The following is a 17493-nucleotide window of genomic DNA, read 5'->3' on the forward strand; positions in this document are numbered from 1 at the left end:
ACTACATCAAGTTGGATTGAATTTATTACGTTTTTATGGAAGAATACTAGCATAAAGTAACAACTTATTAACGGTCTATGAGCCGGTCGGTTCAAATAACTCATTGACAGAGCTTGGGCTACCTGTGATAACAATAGTCAAGGTGTTTGCGAACGTGGAAAGGAGCAAGATTGCTTTCTCAAAGCAGAGAGTACGCCATACCATGATGGTAAAAGAGTGGTTACATGCTCCTGCCTGGTGAGGTGCTCATCAAATCGAGCACCGAGCAGATTGGTTTTTAGAACTCGTTCAAGTGGAGCTCCACCAAAGATTACGCCTGCCTTGAATTCACTGAGCAAATGTCTACAATACATTAGCATCCACTTGGTTTGTGCCGAATGTAGTGACAGATTTAAATAACTAGCTGTGTAGCTGGGAGACAGTGTCATTCATCTTGGACACACATTGCTCTACCGTTTGTGGCCTTGAATGCATAACAGCAGCGTTGTGTCGTCTGCATACTGAAATCAAGGACACTGTAGTATTGGGTGAAGGTCAGAGACATTCATGATTAGGGGTCCTAATATGGATCATTGAGGAACTCCAAAGTTTAAAACTAGTCTTTCCGATGATTTGTTATCGATTTAAACAAAATGTTGACGGCCTGAAAGGTATTGTAGGATCCAATGAATAAATTATTTTTAGAAACAAGTTTATGCATTTTTTAGTAAAACGTGTCAAATGCTTTGAAGTAATTCACAATTTTTTTCGCGCGGACATAAATCCATATTGTTCCATTTTCTTCCCGCTGGTGAAGGTCATGTTAACGCTAATAGTCCAGTTGATCTCATGTTTAACCTAAAGGTAATTGCAACACAAATTGCAACTTTCTTTGCAACACAAATGACTGAGAAACGTGTCCTTAATAACTTCCATGTCGTAATTCAACAATAAAAAATTTCTTTCTGTCAGCAATCTTGTATTCTATCGTTATTCATGGCGCACTAACCCTCAGCAAACGCACTCTCCGGTAGCGGATCTAGGGGGGTGGTAGGGGTTTTACCACCCCCTTCCCCTTTTGGGCTTCCAGGAAGCAGTATGTAACAAAAAATAATTACTCCCTCTCTCTCTGCATCTGAGCCTAAAGTTGAATTAATTTTCATTGTTGGCGCTGGATAAAGGCACCAAAGTGTCAAACGTGAATTATTTCCAAAACCATTGTTATAAAACTTCTGTGAAAATACTTTTTAACACCTCGCAAAAAACATTGTAAAAATGCACTGGTGAAACATGGACCATGTCATCGAGACATCACCTCAAATCAGTCACAATTGACGATCTTAATTGTTGGCAGTACCGAAATAAATTTAAAATATGAATCTTTTTTTGTAACCATTTTACTAGAAATAGAATCACGACTCTGCGTTGATTCTGATTGTTAAGTCTGGTTTCCATATGATTGCAGGTGATCGTACACGATTATAGGGAACTCACCCTGCGATCGAGTGCGACCGTGTGCAACCCATGCGTTTGGAATATGATCGAGTGCGAAGCATATGGAAACAAGCCTTTACTGTCGAATTCGTTGTATCGCAACCCGCGTTTTCAAAACACAGATTTATTATGGTTTTCTGTTCCGTCAGTAAAACCACTCTGAGCCTATCAGTCTCGCTTTGTGCACTTCCGCCCTGGCTATCCTCTGGACGAAAACCAGACAGTGTCGCGCCAGAAAGCCGGGCAACTGCACTAGGCGAGAGATGGCATAAGAATCTGATTGGCTTAGAATAATTTGACTAGCGGAACAGAAAATCCCAAAAGACAAAAACAAACCGATGTTTTGAAAATGCGGCGTCGCGATACAACGGATTCGACAGTAAAGTACTTTTTTTTAATGTCGGGTCATAAAGCGTCTAGCTTCGCTAGAGATGTTGAATTTGCTTATGTCATCTCGGTTTATACCTGCCAGGGTTATAATTCTGATCAGGTTGGCTATGTGTGGGGGGTAGATGTGTGTGTAGTGGGAGGGGGGGGGGGGGAAAGGTAGGCTGTATGTAGGGTGTGGTGTAGGTGGAACCTCTTAACTCGGGATGAGATCGTGACATACAAATATTTCTTTTGCTAAATTATTCATTTTTACATACATTTTATTTTATTTCAGTTAGTCAATGTTAACTTGGCAAACGTAATCGCTTTTGGAGCGTTCAGGCCCATACCCAAGGGGGTGAATGGAGAGGGAGGGGAGGGAGGGGGCTTGCTACCACCTTCCCAAGACAAAGACAGAATGATAAGTATACATAATGTACCAGAATAAAAAAAACCCAGTAATTCACCATTTTTTATATTACAATATACCACAAAATATTGTATTTTTATATTGTTATTTCTCCTTTTTTTTCATAAAACTGCTTCGTAGAACACACTTGTCCTTCGTGTTCACCTTTAAAATGGCAGGTAATGTGAACCAGCTTCAGATTCACACAAGTAAATAACAAGGAATAAAAGTACTTCCAATTGAGCTGCTTGCCTTTCGGACACTCCTCAGCCGCTTTCACCATAGAAGGAAGAATTTCTCTTGACTTTTCTATTCTGGAAGAAAGGAACAACGAACACAAGAAAGTCATTAGAGGAGCCAGATCTAGCCATATATTATTTGTCCAGACATCTCATTTTTTGAACAATTAGTCACAAGTGTTTGTCGGGGGGGGGGGGGACGTTGGGGGGAGCCAATTACCGCAATACCGCACAAAATTTTCGAAAATACCCCAATACCACACAGAAGGACAAGGTTTTGAAGAGCATGCGCGACACCTCGATATTTCCCAGGTTTCCCGCTAGAGCATCCCATACCAAGGGCAAATCCCGCACACCACCGGACTAATTAGCATAGCAACACCGCAATATTTTAATTTTTTACCGCAATACCACCGTATTATAAAAAGCAAAATCTCGCATCTCGCAGTGTTTTGAAATACCTCTTTTACCGCAATATTGTACCAAAAAAGGCCAGTAATAAAAAAAAAGGCAGCAATACCGCAAACCATAACGTCCCCCCCTTTGTGAAATTCTTTTTCTTAAGGGAGCTTCATTATTTATGCCATTATTTATGGGCTGGCAAGAATTAGTGGGGGGTACCATATATTCAACACCATCAAGTGAGGGGCTAACAAAAAATGATGAAAACACGCGTTAGGGGTCGTGGTTTACAAGATTACCGTGTGGATGTACAATATGCATGCCACCAGTATTCATCAGTTTAAAGTGGAGCGAATTTTAGATGACATGTGCTGAACTTGCATTTCTAGTCAACATTTTTATTGTTCAAGAGCAAATGTCAGAGCAAAGTATTTGCTATTTAGCCCATCAAATTGCAAACTAAATCAAGGCGCTCCAGTGCTGACGTCATGACTAGATGGAAGCCTGACTAAGTTACTTCGGATCTTGATTGGTTTGTTGTTGAATAGCTTCCACTCCTGTTTAGCTAGTTGTTTTGCATTTCACATTGTGTTTTCAACACTAATCAGAAATCTGCTTGAGATTGCGTTGGGAAGGGTAATTCCAAGACATGCTCGAAGCCTTCACCATTTCTCTTGCTTTCATAAATGTAAATTTGTGCTTTTAGAAGTGAGATCAGGGGATGGGGGGGGGGCTATCTTTATTTTCTATATCACCTCCAGGGGTCATGATAATTTTTTATACTTAAAGGGGTGTCTGGGGATTTTTGGTTGTATGGAAAATATTGCCAGCCAACGCACTGGCATAAATAATGAAGGGTCCCTAAGCATCAAGCTTTTATCTTAAAACATACTTTCCACTGGGGCAAATGGCTTTACTTACACATGATCTAAATTCCAGGTACTGAAGAGAACCCTTCCCTCCTTGCTTCCATATGGGTTAATCTTGTGAAGCTTTGTACAGTGACTACTGTCAAACTTTCCCATGCAATTGAACCAGCCATCTGAACAGCAAAGGCGCTGTGATTCACATGCTGATCTCACAAAATAGCTGCCAAAATAGTGGTCTTTTTTCAACTGCTGTTGGAAGTTAGACAAAGCTGCTAGCAACAGAGGCTTGGACCGTTTGCTTCCTTCCTGAAAATTAGACATGGTTATAGAGTATTATTCTGTACTTTTTATTGAAAACTCAGTTCCTGTAAGCCGGGGTTTTGGTAAAAAGGGTACTTTTCTTGGAGCTCAATACTCAGTTTAGGGGAAAAAGAGCATACCTGTGCTTTGTTTTTAGCTCACAAGCAGAGGCTGGAAAGAAGGTGGTGAAGGAGGTTGTAAGGAAGGCATAGCAATACAGTCTGTGGTTTACTGCGCATGCGTGAACTAAGTTTCGAACCTGAGACAGTTGTGTACTATCAATAGTTTTCCCAACCTTTTCTATATATTCCTTGGCTGTGGAAAAGTAATTCCTGATTCTCGATTGGGCACTAGCCTTCATGGCATCCTCCTTGGTTTGGAATGATGCACTGACACCCTCAAACCAAAGAGGGTCATCTTCTTTTGTTTCAGCTTCAATATTCTCTTGCAGCTGGTTCAGAAATGCTGCCATTACCGAGTACATTTCACTCGACTCATCACCTGTCATTAGGTCACGGATCTGGTCCACTATTTGATTCCGTTTGGACATTGCTCGGAAGACCTTCTGGGTGGCATGTTTCAGGATGGTAAGATCTATAGATTGAAACATAACAAAAATAATTAGCCCACAACTAACGTAAGTAAACATTTCAGGTCAACTCTGGAAAGCTATGTTTTGTGCCAACATTAAAACCCCCTTTTGGATCTTTGGGGGTTCTTTTCCGGTAGGTGTGACTGCCAGAGACCCCCCCAAAAATACCATGGTACGAAAAAACCAGAACCATAGAAAATACCCTTTACAAAAAATTAATTGTCATACTTGCAGTTTCATGGAAAATAGAAACTGAAGGAAAAATAACTTAACAGTATATAACATAACAGCAAACTATACCTACTTATATTATATAGTCTATACATCATCATATATTCTAAAGCCTTTTGTAGACTTTTATACCCAAAAAAAAGTTGATTAAGACGACCTAAAATCCTGGCTTGGACCCTGACATTGCATTTCCACAAACGCATCAAAAACTCAAAATCGAAATCTTGGCGGAACTGTAGGGTCGCTACTTTAGAAAAAAAGCACCTCATGTTTGTAGACCCTTAAAAATACCATGTTTATTAGGATTAAAACATTAGGCTTATTTGGGAATTGTACATCCAACTAATAGGTGGAATGTTCATTTTTGGTTTTAATGGTTGCAAGTCAATACTATTCCAACAACTGGGCATAGCTTCCTATAAGCCAATATGGATGTGCATACTCTAGAAATTCTTTTTTTTTTTTGCTTGTAAAATTACATCAGTTTTATTTATGATCTATTAAGATGTTTTTTTAAATTATGTCAACGATCCTAAGCATTAATATTATAAGTCAAGGGTGTGTACTTGAGAAAATGGCGTCACTATGCCCCAGATTGAGACAGGGTTCAAAATTTGATTAGATCTCACATGGAAAATAAACCCAAGTACTTCATAGTGGTACATGTTCTACTGTGACCACTCCCCTAAAGTTTTGTGAAGGTTTTTGACAGGTGTGATGGCTTTCGGTTTGCAAAGAGCAATTAGGTGGTCTGGGATATTACATCAAAACATCACATGGCAGTCCAGGTGAAAATGGAATACAGCAGTGATTGAGTTGCTACATTTTTGTGGCTATTACGAAAATCTTTTACAATCCAGAAAAACTGTTATTCCCTTGCTCACTTAGAGCCGGAATCTATTAGAATATGGTAAAAAGATGAAGACAGTGACTTTGTAAATATCTCATTCGATGATCAGTTTGCATTTACCAAAATGATTCGCACAGCAAAGTGCATCAAATGACTGAGGCAGCACTGGAACAACTTTGAAGCAACACAAAATCACAAGTACACTACCTCACGGATTACGGATTTTGATTATTATTTCAGCGGATTGGCGGAATTTGGAAATACGGCAGATCACAGATCTGTTGTCAATTTGGGCGTGGATTTTGGATTTTTGACTGCTTTGACAGTCGAATTTCAGACTTAATATGAATTTCAATCGATGCTTTTGTTTATCTGTCAAACCATGCAGATCTAACGCTATCTGCTGATCCACGTATTTGCCCTGAAAATGTAACGGATCTGCGGATTTACATACCCCTATTCACCCCCCCCCCCCCCCAAAAAAAAAAGTGACACTGCCCTAGAATTGTTTGCAATTGTTTCAAAATGATGACTATCTTGCATTAAGAAAATTGACACATGTCGCTTTCTATTTTAAATAATATTTCATTTTAGGCCAACTTCTCAATAGTTTGATTCATGAATTATATAACTTATATTTCAATCATTCTTACTTGACATTTTGTTTTAGAACGTCCCAAACCAATCTGATAAACATGATAAAGCTTTCTGTACTTACATCCGTCCCAGTCCTCATCAGGTCTGACAATAACTAACACAGTCTGTGGCGGTAAAGTATCAAAATAGTCTTCATCTTCCACGTCCGTCCCGTCTTCCATACACACACGAGAGCCTTTTGGTAAGTCAAGGGTTTTGATAGCTTTAGATCGTAGCTCCGATAAGCTCCGAGCCACAACTCCTTTCCTTCTTGTTCTAGAGACATCTTGTATCTTGTATGCTTTGAGGTTAGTCATCGTGTATTATTTGTGGATGGATTTTAAAACATCGTCAAAGGGAAGGATCATGCAGTGAAATCCGGTCGGACATATTGTTTTCGAAACTAACTCTATACCACAGGGGACCCATAATTTTTATTACGCGAATATTTTGTACTTTTTTTATAGAAAAATAGATAAATGGGGAAAACTTGGTGGCCAGCTTGGTGATTTTATTACATTATTTTCACTGCACAAAGAAGAAGGATAGTAAAGAAATTTATGATTATTTTATGTGTGTGGTTTGTAGGGGACATACCGACGGTGGGCTACCTGTGTCTATATAGCTCAGTCTCCATCGGTCCTCTGCGCCAAGCTGCTTGTGTTTGTCTAGAGAAAGGTTTTTTCTGTCCTCGAAAACGTTCACAAAAACTAAATATTTGCAGCCCCCGTTGGAGTGCAAGTGAGTAGACGAACTAATCCCTAAATTTCAACATGTTATTCTCGGTTTTGGTATAGGATGCCTATGGTATACTGTCACAGTTCGCTAATTTTTTTGCTGGGAGGAACGCCTTCCCGACAGAAATTTATAAGTTATAGTGCTTAGAATAAGGATTTGAAAACCACAAAATGTCAAGGGAAAGAGGTGCTGTTAGATCTCTTGAGGAATCTTGATATCGGCTGAAGAATAACCAACATCTTACTCCAGTTGTATCCAGATTTTCTCGCTAGTGTTTTAACTTAAGTTATATGTTACTGTACGCCCTAGGCGAGCGGCGATTAGAGATGAAGTCACATGCTTGATAAAATCACTGTGTACGATGAGTTTTGACTTTTATCGGAGATTGCTAATAGAGTAAAGAAGATCTAATCATTTCCCATTCATATTCCGGGCCCCTTCGAGCTCCTCCCTTGTATTGTGTTGTGTTTGTTTAGGTCTTGAAAACAGTAAATTTAAAAGCTGAAATTTAAAAATAATTATTTTGAGGAAGGCTGTACAGTACATCATAATGTACAACGTCTATTCCTGTTTTTCGCATGTAGCAGTTTGTTTTCTGAACTGGAAATTGCCTTTTTCTTGAATTTGCATATTGATTGACTGTTTACAGCTTACAAGCAGGTTATTTGACAGCTCTTCTTGAGACTTGTAAACTAAATTTACTGACTGTTACCAAATACCACTTGCAAAAGAAATATTGATTCTAAAAAAACTTTGAAAATGGTAAATAATCTCACACTATCACAAAATTTGATTTGAGTTTTAGTTAGCCAGTAACATTCCAATTTGCGTCAATTAATAAACTATGGGTCACAATAAACTAATCCCTGACTTAAAAAAAGTGTGACCTTATTCAAAATTTAATTAAAATGCAATTAGTTGTTTACATGTACTCCTACCCTTAAGAAGTATTCAGTGCATATCCTGAGAGGGAGAAGGGGTCTCCAAAAATATCAACCACCTAAAAGAGGTGGCTCCAAAATATATGGGTCCTATAAGGGTGGCTCTGCATCCTTTTGGGTTTCTACTGAAATCCTAGGGGTTGTTAAATAAAACAGGGGCATTGAAAAAACACTGAAGGGGGCTCTGAAATTTTGTAGTTTCCTGAGTCAAAATCTTCCCCCCATGGTACTTAATAAAAAACTCCATAATATACATAATATTATATATTATTATTTTCGTCAGACTGTTTTCACCTAGATATTATTTTATAGCTTACACTGTTTTTTTTTTTATTTGATCCAGCTTCACAGTTATGTGGGGGAGGAAGTGTCATATGGGGGAGGGGGCTCTTGCTACTGGGTCTTGGTTGCTTCTTTTCAACATTTAGTGTCCTTTTTACAATTATGAGTGTCAATTATTCATGTATTTTTGTAGATTGTGAACCATGTCTGCAAAAGGAGCACGTGAAGAGTATCTTCATGACGTCCTCCACAGACACAAACAATGGATAGCTTCACGAGCAAGATCAAACTTGGAATTCCGGTCTGAACTAGACATAGACAAGCACCCACTGACTATCAGAAATTCTGGCGTGGTCTGCACTATTGGTGAGTGATGCACAGATAGCATTCACTTGTCATGTAGTATTAGAAATTATAGGAGGAACCAAGACAGGCAACCGAGTGATCAGTGTTGTTGGCACGCATAGGCAGACACCCAATAACCAAACTAATCTCTGTTTAGTCTTTGACTGTGAGTGAAAAGCATAACAATTACAGCTGAATTTGTTGTTGCTTGATCCCAGTGAATCCTAAATCTTTGTCTTATTTGGTAATGGTGCGTAGTCAATCAAACTTTTGGGTCGGGTCTATGTAATCATATCTGGAACTCATAGTAGCGAGACATGTAAGTGATCAGCTAAGTGCAAGTTGCCTATTGAGATTGTAACCTGCCTATAGCATCATCTAGAGTAACTTCACTTAGACAGGACTTGTTACCTGTTTCCAGGTCCAGCATCCAGATCTGTTGAGATTGTTGCCCAGCTCATTGAGAATGGCATGAACATTGCCCGCCTAAATTTTTCCCATGGGACACATGAGGTTTGTACATTAAATTTTATTATTTGAACAGTGCAGCCTGGAACTTTTTTCATGTATAGGTGAATAAATTCAGGTTCGATGTAGCTCAGTAGGTTGATAAATACCACTCTTAGGGCGGAGAACTCTGGGCTGATTTATTTTCCTACCATGCCTCCAAACCATTTAGTCTATTTTTGAGTTTATTCTATAGTATTCTACTGCTTTATCAATAGTATGCTGTAAAATGCATATAAGATTTAATTATGGTTTAAAATATATATTCTTCCTGTAGAAAATTATGAGACTAATTGATTAAGTTTGTTTTCAGTATCATAGGGAAACAATCATGAATATCCGCCGGGCAGCTCTCCTTGAGTGGCCTCATGCAGTGGGCATTGCCCTAGATACCAAGGGACCTGAGATCAGGACAGGTCTTCTAAAGGCAGTGAGTCTTAGCAAGTAAACCTTCTAGGTCTAGAGCAAACAATGTGATTCTTATTATGTGTCAATCCAAATACAAATGCATGCAAACAAAAAAAGCAGATTGTTTTTTGCATGTGTTTGCATTTTGAACTGCACATGAAAAACCCTGTTGTTCCTTTTAGTTTTTAAAATAAAATTTGTTTCAAACTAATTAACAAAAATTATCTGTAAGATAATCAGTTATTTTGAGCGCTAAAAGTCGCTGCTATCTTAATTTTTCCTTGGGGTAGCTTGAATTCCTTGCTCATGCGGTCTTCTATAAGCTTTGATAATACAATGTATGTGCATAATATTTTTTGTTTCTGACTGATTATGGCAAAGCCCTATCCACCCCCACCTGAGCCTGGCCCCACTCTAAAAGTTTTATAAAAAAAATAAATGTAAAAAAACCCTTATTTTTCTTATTTTTTATTTTAATCAGGGAGAAATCAAGTTAGAAAAAGGCCAGAAGCTAAAGGTTTCCACTGACAAAGCCTTGTATGACCAAGGGAATACTGAGTGCATCTTTGTTGACTATGAGAACATTGTGAAGGTTGTTCAAATCGGAGGGACTGTGTATGTCGATGATGGCCTTATTTCACTCAAGGTATACAATTACTTGACATGCATTTTAGCGCCCATGTCTCCTGATGATAGCAGAGGCCTTTTATGTTTGTGTTTCGTTGGGTTGGTGTTTCAGGAAAAGAGACCTCAGACATGAATTGAAACTCACTTTGATTGAATAATTAGGACCTGATATATCGGATCTATCTATTCTGTTCTGTAATGCACTGTTGATGTCCATTGATCCGAAACCTGAATGCACTTGTGCACACTCTTGCAAATGTCCTTGAAGAGTAGTGTCACATGCCAACTCCCAGTAAAAAAAAGTTCTTGTTTCCTGGTTTATTATGTTAAATGATTCATACAAGGTTGTTTATGTTACATATTTCATTGGGAAGTGCCTCACGTCATGTGCTGAATATAATAGTCTTACCAAAGAGATCCCAATATCCCCAAATTTCAAGAATCGAGAGCCTACAGTATATGGAGGCTGCATGGTAAAACTTCTTGGATTGAATTCCCATTCTTTAACATGCCTGCATACATACTTAATTGCTGTCTATTGTATACAGGTTTTGGAAAAGGGTGATAACTTCTTAACAACTGAAGTCTTGAATGATGCATTACTTGGAAGTAAGAAGGGTGTCAACCTGCCAAATTGTGCTGTAGATCTCCCAGCCGTCTCTGAACAAGACAAGAAGGACATTGCATTTGCTGTGGAAATGGAAGTATGTTGTGAACATTTGAATGTATAATAACCACTGGTCTTATAAAACTTTGAACACAGGCAGCCAAATCATGAATAAATCTCAGTGCCCCTTTCTGGAGACCTGGTTCGCAGACCATAAAGACAGTTATTAAAGAATAGATTTTCGCAGATTGATTTCTTGGTTTTCATCATGTTTTTATTTTGTTTGGTTTAAAGGTGGATATGATCTTTGCATCATTTATCCGCAAACCAGAGGATATTGCAGAAATTCGTAAGTTGCTTGGAAAGCACGCCAAGAACATAAAGATTGTGGCCAAGATTGAAAATCACGAGGGCGTTCGAAGGTGAGTTGTTCTCTGATATCCAACTAAACAGATCACGGAGAAGCGGAACAGAGTTAGGCTTAAATTCTAATAAAAATACAAATCCTCTTTAAATGTGCTACTCTGTAAATACAGGAACTTGAAATGTTCCCTACCAATTAGAATATAATTGATTATTATAATAAAGCCTGCTAAACCCTGTGCATCACCCCATGGGGAATGATTTTCACATTGATAGACAGGTTTTGTATAATGCCCCTTTTAAATTTATTGCATTCAAGGTTTGATGTAAAATTATGATACATATATCAGGTTCAACGAGATCTTAGAGGTTGCTGATGGCATCATGGTTGCCAGGGGAGACCTTGGAATTGAGATCCCTGCAGAAAAGGTTTTCCTGGCACAGAAGATGATGATTGCTCGCTGTAACATGAAGGGGGTACCTGTAATCTGTGCCACACAGGTATGTGCTTAGTAGGGCTCATGGTGTAAGGGTACAGGGTGAAGGTATGTGCTTAGTAGGGCTCATGGTGTATGGGTACAGGGTGAAGGTATGTGCTTAGTAGGGCTCATGGTGTGGTATGGGTACAGGGTGAAGGTATGTGCTTAGTAGGGCTCATGGTGTAAGGGTACAGGGTGAAGGTATGTGCTTAGTAGGGCTCATGGTGTATGGGTACAGGGTGAAGGTATGTGCTTAGTAGGGCTCATGGTGTATGGGTACAGGGTGGAGGTATGTGCTTAGTAGGGCTCATGGTGCTGTAAGGGTACAGGGTGGAGGTATGTGCTTAGTAGGGCTCATGTTGTGGTATGGGTACAGGGTGGAGGTATGTGCTTAGTAGGGCTCATGGTGTAAGGGTACAGGGTGAAGGTATGTGCTTAGTAGGGCTCATGGTGTATGGGTACAGGGTGAAGGTATGTGCTTAGTAGGGCTCATGGTGTATGGGTACAGGGTGAAGGTATGTGCTTAGTAGGGCTCATGGTGTGGTATGGGTACAGGGTGAAGGTATGTGCTTAGTAGGGCTCATGGTGTAAGGGTACAGGGTGAAGGTATGTGCTTAGTAGGGCTCATGGTGTATGGGTACAGGGTGAAGGTATGTGCTTAGTAGGGCTCATGGTGTAAGGGTACAGGGTGAAGGTATGTGCTTAGTAGGGCTCATGGTGTATGGGTACAGGGTGAAGGTATGTGCTTAGTAGGGCTCATGGTGTATGGGTACAGGGTGAAGGTATGTGCTTAGTAGGGCTCATGGTGTATGGGTACAGGGTGGAGGTATGTGCTTAGTAGGGCTCATGGTGTAAGGGTACAGGGTGAAGGTATGTGCTTAGTAGGGCTCATGGTGTGGTATGGGTACAGGGTGAAGGTATGTGCTTAGTAGGGCTCAAGGTGTAAGGGTACAGGGTGAAGGTATGTGCTTAGTAGGGCTCATGGTGTGGTATGGGTACAGGGTAGAGGTATGTGCTTAGTAGGGCTCATGGTGTAAGGGTACAGGGTGGAGGTATGTGCTTAGTAGGGCTCATGGTGTATGGGTACAGGGTGAAGGTATGTGCTTAGTAGGGCTCATGGTGTAAGGGTACAGGGTGAAGGTATGTGCTTAGTAGGGCTCATGGTGTGGTATGGGTACAGGGTGAAGGTATGTGCTTAGTAGGGCTCAAGGTGTAAGGGTACAGGGTGAAGGTATGTGCTTAGTAGGGCTCATGGTGTATGGGTACAGGGTGAAGGTATGTGCTTAGTAGGGCTCATGGTGTATGGGTACAGGGTGAAGGTATGTGCTTAGTAGGGCTCATGGTGTATGGGTACAGGGTGAAGGTATGTGCTTAGTAGGGCTCATGGTGTATGGGTACAGGGTGGAGGTATGTGCTTAGTAGGGCTCATGGTGCTGTATGGGTACAGGGTGAAGGTATGTGCTTAGTAGGGCTCATGGTGTAAGGGTACAGGGTGAAGGTATGTGCTTAGTAGGGCTCATGGTGCTGTAAGGGTACAGGGTGGAGGTATGTGCTTAGTAGGGCTCATGTTGTGGTATGGGTACAGGGTGGAGGTATGTGCTTAGTAGGGCTCATGGTGTATGGGTACAGGGTGAAGGTATGTGCTTAGTAGGGCTCATGTTGTGGTATGGGTACAGGGTGAAGGTATGTGCTTAGTAGGGCTCATGTTGTGGTATGGGTACAGGGTGAAGGTATGTGCTTAGTAGGGCTCATGGTGTGGTATGGGTACAGGGTGCAGGTATGTGCTTAGTAGGGCTCATGGTGTAAGGGTACAGGGTGAAGGTATGTGCTTAGTAGGGCTCATGGTGTATGGGTACAGGGTGGAGGTATGTGCTTAGTAGGGCTCATGGTGCTGTAAGGGTACAGGGTGGAGGTATGTGCTTAGTAGGGCTCATGTTGTGGTATGGGTACAGGGTGGAGGTATGTGCTTAGTAGGGCTCATGGTGTATGGGTACAGGGTGAAGGTATGTGCTTAGTAGGGCTCATGTTGTGGTATGGGTACAGGGTGAAGGTATGTGCTTAGTAGGGCTCATGGTGTGGTATGGGTACAGGGTGAAGGTATGTGCTTAGTAGGGCTCATGGTGTGGTATGGGTACAGGGTGAAGGTATGTGCTTAGTAGGGCTCATGGTGTATGGGTACAGGGTGGAGGTATGTGCTTAGTAGGGCTCATGGTGTAAGGGTACAGGGTGAAGGTATGTGCTTAGTAGGGCTCATGGTGTGGTATGGGTACAGGGTGAAGGTATGTGCTTAGTAGGGCTCAAGGTGTAAGGGTACAGGGTGAAGGTATGTGCTTAGTAGGGCTCATGGTGTATGGGTACAGGGTGAAGGTATGTGCTTAGTAGGGCTCATGGTGTATGGGTACAGGGTGAAGGTATGTGCTTAGTAGGGCTCATGGTGTATGGGTACAGGGTGAAGGTATGTGCTTAGTAGGGCTCATGGTGTATGGGTACAGGGTAAAGGTATGTGCTTAGTAGGGCTCATGTTGTGGTATGGGTACAGGGTGAAGGTATGTGCTTAGTAGGGCTCATGGTGTATGGGTACAGGGTGAAGGTATGTGCTTAGTAGGGCTCATGGTGCTGTATGGGTACAGGGTGAAGGTATGTGCTTAGTAGGGCTCATGGTGTGGTATGGGTACAGGGTGAAGGTATGTGCTTAGTTGGGCTCATGGTGTGGTATGGGTACAGGGTGAAGGTATGTGCTTAGTTGGGCTCATGGTGTGGTATGGGTACAGGGTGAAGGTATGTGCTTAGTAGGGCTCATGGTGTATGGGTACAGGGTGAAGGTATGTGCTTAGTAGGGCACATGTTGTGGTATGGGTACAGGGTGAAGGTATGTGCTTAGTAGGGCTCATGGTGTAAGGGTACAGGGTGGAGGTATGTGCTTCGTAGGGCTCATGGTGTATGGGTACAGGGTGAAGGTATGTGCTTAGTAGGGCTCATGTTGTGGTATGGGTACAGGGTGGAGGTATGTGCTTAGTAGGGCTCATGTTGTGGTATGGGTACAGGGTGGAGGTATGTGCTTAGTAGGGCTCATGGTGTAAGGGTACAGGGTAAAGGTATGTGCTTAGTAGGGCGCATGGTGTGGTATGGGTACAGGGTGAAGGTATGTGCTTAGTAGGGCTCATGGTGTATGGGTACAGGGTGAAGGTTATAGGTTGATTTGAGCCCACATCTGGATAAAAAAACAACAACAGTATTAAAATTGCCAATGACAACGGACAGTTTTCTTCTTTTCTCTTGCGATCTGCAGTATTGTCCGGGCTCAAGGCCACCGTAACCTTAACGAATGTCTTTTAGATGCTGGAGAGCATGGTTCAGAATCCTCGCCCTACCCGTGCTGAGACGTCTGACGTGGCGAACGCTATTCTAGATGGTGCCGACTGCGTCATGCTCTCAGGTCAGAACTATAAATAATATAAAGCAAATAACAATAAATAACAGTAGACGAGGGACTGTAACTAACACATACACAAGATGGAAAAAAATGTACCTTGATGCTTTTAAAACTGGCACGTTGTCTGTTCTGAGTTTTATAGAAATAGGTGAGCGCTTTATTTCAAGGTTGCACACAAATAATTGAGCAAATCAGCGTTAATAAAACGAATCCAGATTTATAAACGTGCAGAATTTTATGTATACCTGCCTGTATATATTCACACGACCAGGAGACCAGGATTTAGCAATTTATACGTTACCCATAAAGCAACGGCGGTGATTATTCATTGTTTTTTCACGCATATCTGAAATAGGAGTATGAAAGAATAAACCCAGCTAAGGACGGAATAACGGATTTGATTTACAGAATGATCTGCAATAACAAAATTTACAGCAAGATTGTGTTTTTATTTCAATTACTAGATAAGGCTGAAAGCAGTTGTAATGCTGCAATGTTTTTACAGGAGAGACTGCCAAAGGCCTATATCCCGTACAAGCTGTTGCCATGATGCACCGCATTAGTCGAGAGGCTGAAGCGGCAATCTTCCACAAGCAGTCATTTGACGAACTGCGACACAACTTGGAGGGCTATGCTGACACGCATATATCCACAGCTATAGCCGCTGTGGCAGCATCCTTCACTGCAGGCGCTGATGCTATCATTTGTCTGACACACACTGGAAGGTAAGTCACTCTGGTTAGATCAATAAACAAGAACCCAGCACCATTCTGTACACTTGGTTTCAATAGGAAGTGGAGCGGCTCCACCCCTACAGTCTCTATAAGCGATGCTAAATAATTTACTCCTGGAAGACTGCCGGCTGATCTGGCGAATACCACCTACTCTCTATAAGCGATGATATCTTTGAAATGCTTGATCTATTTAATCCTGGATATATAGAAATGCTGTTCGAGGTTTCACCTAGTCTCCCTCGCAGCAATTCAGGACTCGTCACGCTAGGTGGCGCTTGAACTTCAGTACCGGCTGCTGGTTTTATCGATTGTCCCATCCTATTAGCGATGCTACGTTTTAGAGAACTAAATGTTCTATTCCTGACTTTAGAACTGCTGCTGTAGTAGCGCGATTCCGGCCTCGATGCCCTATCGTGGTGGTGACACGTGATCCTAGAGTGGCGCGGCAGATGCACTTATGGAGGGGATGTTTCCCGATCGTCTACGACCAGGAACCGCTTGACAACGTTCTCGAGGAGCACGATCAAAGGCTGGACTTCGCCTTGGGCATGGGTAAGAAGATGGGTTTCCTAACCATCGGTAGCACCTTCGTTTTCGTGTCCGGATGGAAGAGTGGTGCCGCCCACACCAACACCCTCCGCATCCTGACTGTCACTCAAGAGAAGATCCACATCGCGCGCAGTTTGTCCGAGTCGGCAGACCCTACCGGCAAGACCCACAACGAAGAACAGGAAGATATTGATGGTTAGGGCGTTAGGGCTGTGCTAGCGGCGCAGACTACAAGTTGATCTGTACACAGTTAATCTGTAATGAGTTGATCTGGACATTGATTTTTGGAAAATATACATTGTTATATCACTCATGAATGTACATAGTGGGTATTCAGGGAATGTTGGCTGGTTCAAGTAATGTGTGATTTTATGACAAAAGAACTACCCCACCCCTTCCACCTTAATAGAAACAGTGAATGGCGCTTCTGGCTACATGACCTTGATACTTGTACATGTGCTTTTGTGTGACATGAAATGTCAAGTTATTCTATAGAAAAGTTAACTCAAATCGCTTCTAATTGTAGCAACAGGTTTTCTACTTTTTTTATTTCTTCTCCAAGAAATCCCTTAACAAACTTCAAGATGGCTGTCATGGAAAAAAAACTTGTCTTATCTCTAGTAAAAAGAAACCATTTGTTGTAGTTAGTTGTGGGCAAAATTATAAAGAACGACTTACTAAGAAGGTGATGAATGATACACACACAACACAACTGTATGGTAGAATTTCCCAAAGACCTTTTTTTTTATATTTGTGGTTTGAAAGGTTTTGGAACCCTAACTTCATGTAATCATTTGATATTATTTATTTCATTAGGAAAGTACGATCAGCTGTTTTACTTGTATTGGGCGTGACTTAGTTCATGTTTGACACTCTGTACCTAAGCCATTTTAATACTATGCTGTTTTGTACACGAATACAGTATACGTCCTTCAAAAAGGGGTGTCCTCGTGATATAGGGACTCATGTGACCCCCCCCCCCCCCCCTCACCCACCCACCCACTTCTCCCATATTAGAAATGTTCATTGCGGACAAAATAAAGCCCTTGATTTTTTTTAATACTCATCCGAAGGTGGGCTCGCCAATAACCCCGAGGGTTAGGGACCTAT

General features: G+C 41.4%; 2 protein-coding genes across 4 annotated transcripts; one reads left to right on the top strand and one right to left on the bottom strand.

Annotated features, from left to right (window-relative positions):
- Positions 1-2105: 2105 nt before the first annotated feature.
- Positions 2106-6779, bottom strand: LOC5522267 (DNA fragmentation factor subunit beta). Of its 3 annotated transcripts, XM_048725580.1 has the most exons (5): positions 6453-6779; positions 4357-4655; positions 3814-4067; positions 2324-2565; positions 2106-2274 (listed from the first exon to the last, which is right to left on the bottom strand). In XM_048725580.1, the coding sequence occupies exons 1-4, from the start codon at positions 6685-6687 to the stop codon at positions 2349-2351; spliced, it is 1005 nt and encodes a 334-aa protein (XP_048581537.1). In that variant the 5' UTR covers positions 6688-6779; the 3' UTR covers positions 2106-2274; positions 2324-2348. The 3 variants fall into 3 exon arrangements, with proteins under 3 accessions (XP_048581537.1, XP_001641901.3, XP_032223655.2); XM_001641851.3 differs by having other exon boundaries at positions 2106-2565; XM_032367764.2 differs by lacking the exon at positions 2106-2274 and having other exon boundaries at positions 2329-2560.
- Positions 6780-6978: 199 nt separating this feature from the next.
- Positions 6979-17322, top strand: LOC5522266 (pyruvate kinase PKM). Its single transcript, XM_001641976.3, has 11 exons — positions 6979-7111; positions 8525-8697; positions 9098-9189; positions 9497-9613; positions 10073-10237; positions 10767-10922; positions 11120-11247; positions 11539-11689; positions 15004-15103; positions 15606-15825; positions 16205-17322. Exons 2-11 carry the CDS (start codon positions 8535-8537, stop codon positions 16581-16583), a joined length of 1671 nt encoding a protein of 556 aa, XP_001642026.2. The 5' UTR covers positions 6979-7111; positions 8525-8534; the 3' UTR covers positions 16584-17322.
- Positions 17323-17493: the final 171 nt, after the last annotated feature.

This window comes from Nematostella vectensis, chromosome 3 (genome assembly GCF_932526225.1).
Source record: "Nematostella vectensis chromosome 3, jaNemVect1.1, whole genome shotgun sequence".
Classification (NCBI taxonomy): Eukaryota; Metazoa; Cnidaria; class Anthozoa; order Actiniaria; family Edwardsiidae; genus Nematostella; species Nematostella vectensis.

What these genes read in the sequence shown, in the direction of transcription:
- LOC5522267 (XM_048725580.1), bottom strand. Translation starts at nt 6,687, where the DNA reads ATGACTAACCTCAAAGCATACAAGATACAAGATGTCTCTAGAACAAGA. An exon ending in TGATGAGGACTGGGACGGAT is followed by an intron (nt 4,656 to 6,452) that starts GTAAGTACAGAA and finishes TTCAATCTATAG; the next exon opens with ATCTTACCATCCTGAAACAT. An exon ending in CCAAGGAATATATAGAAAAG is followed by an intron (nt 4,068 to 4,356) that starts GTTGGGAAAACT and finishes TCTAATTTTCAG; the next exon opens with GAAGGAAGCAAACGGTCCAA.
- LOC5522266 (XM_001641976.3), top strand. Translation starts at nt 8,535, where the DNA reads ATGTCTGCAAAAGGAGCACGTGAAGAGTATCTTCATGACGTCCTCCAC. An exon ending in TGGCGTGGTCTGCACTATTG is followed by an intron (nt 8,698 to 9,097) that starts GTGAGTGATGCA and finishes ACCTGTTTCCAG; the next exon opens with GTCCAGCATCCAGATCTGTT. An exon ending in CATTTGCTGTGGAAATGGAA is followed by an intron (nt 10,923 to 11,119) that starts GTATGTTGTGAA and finishes TTTGGTTTAAAG; the next exon opens with GTGGATATGATCTTTGCATC.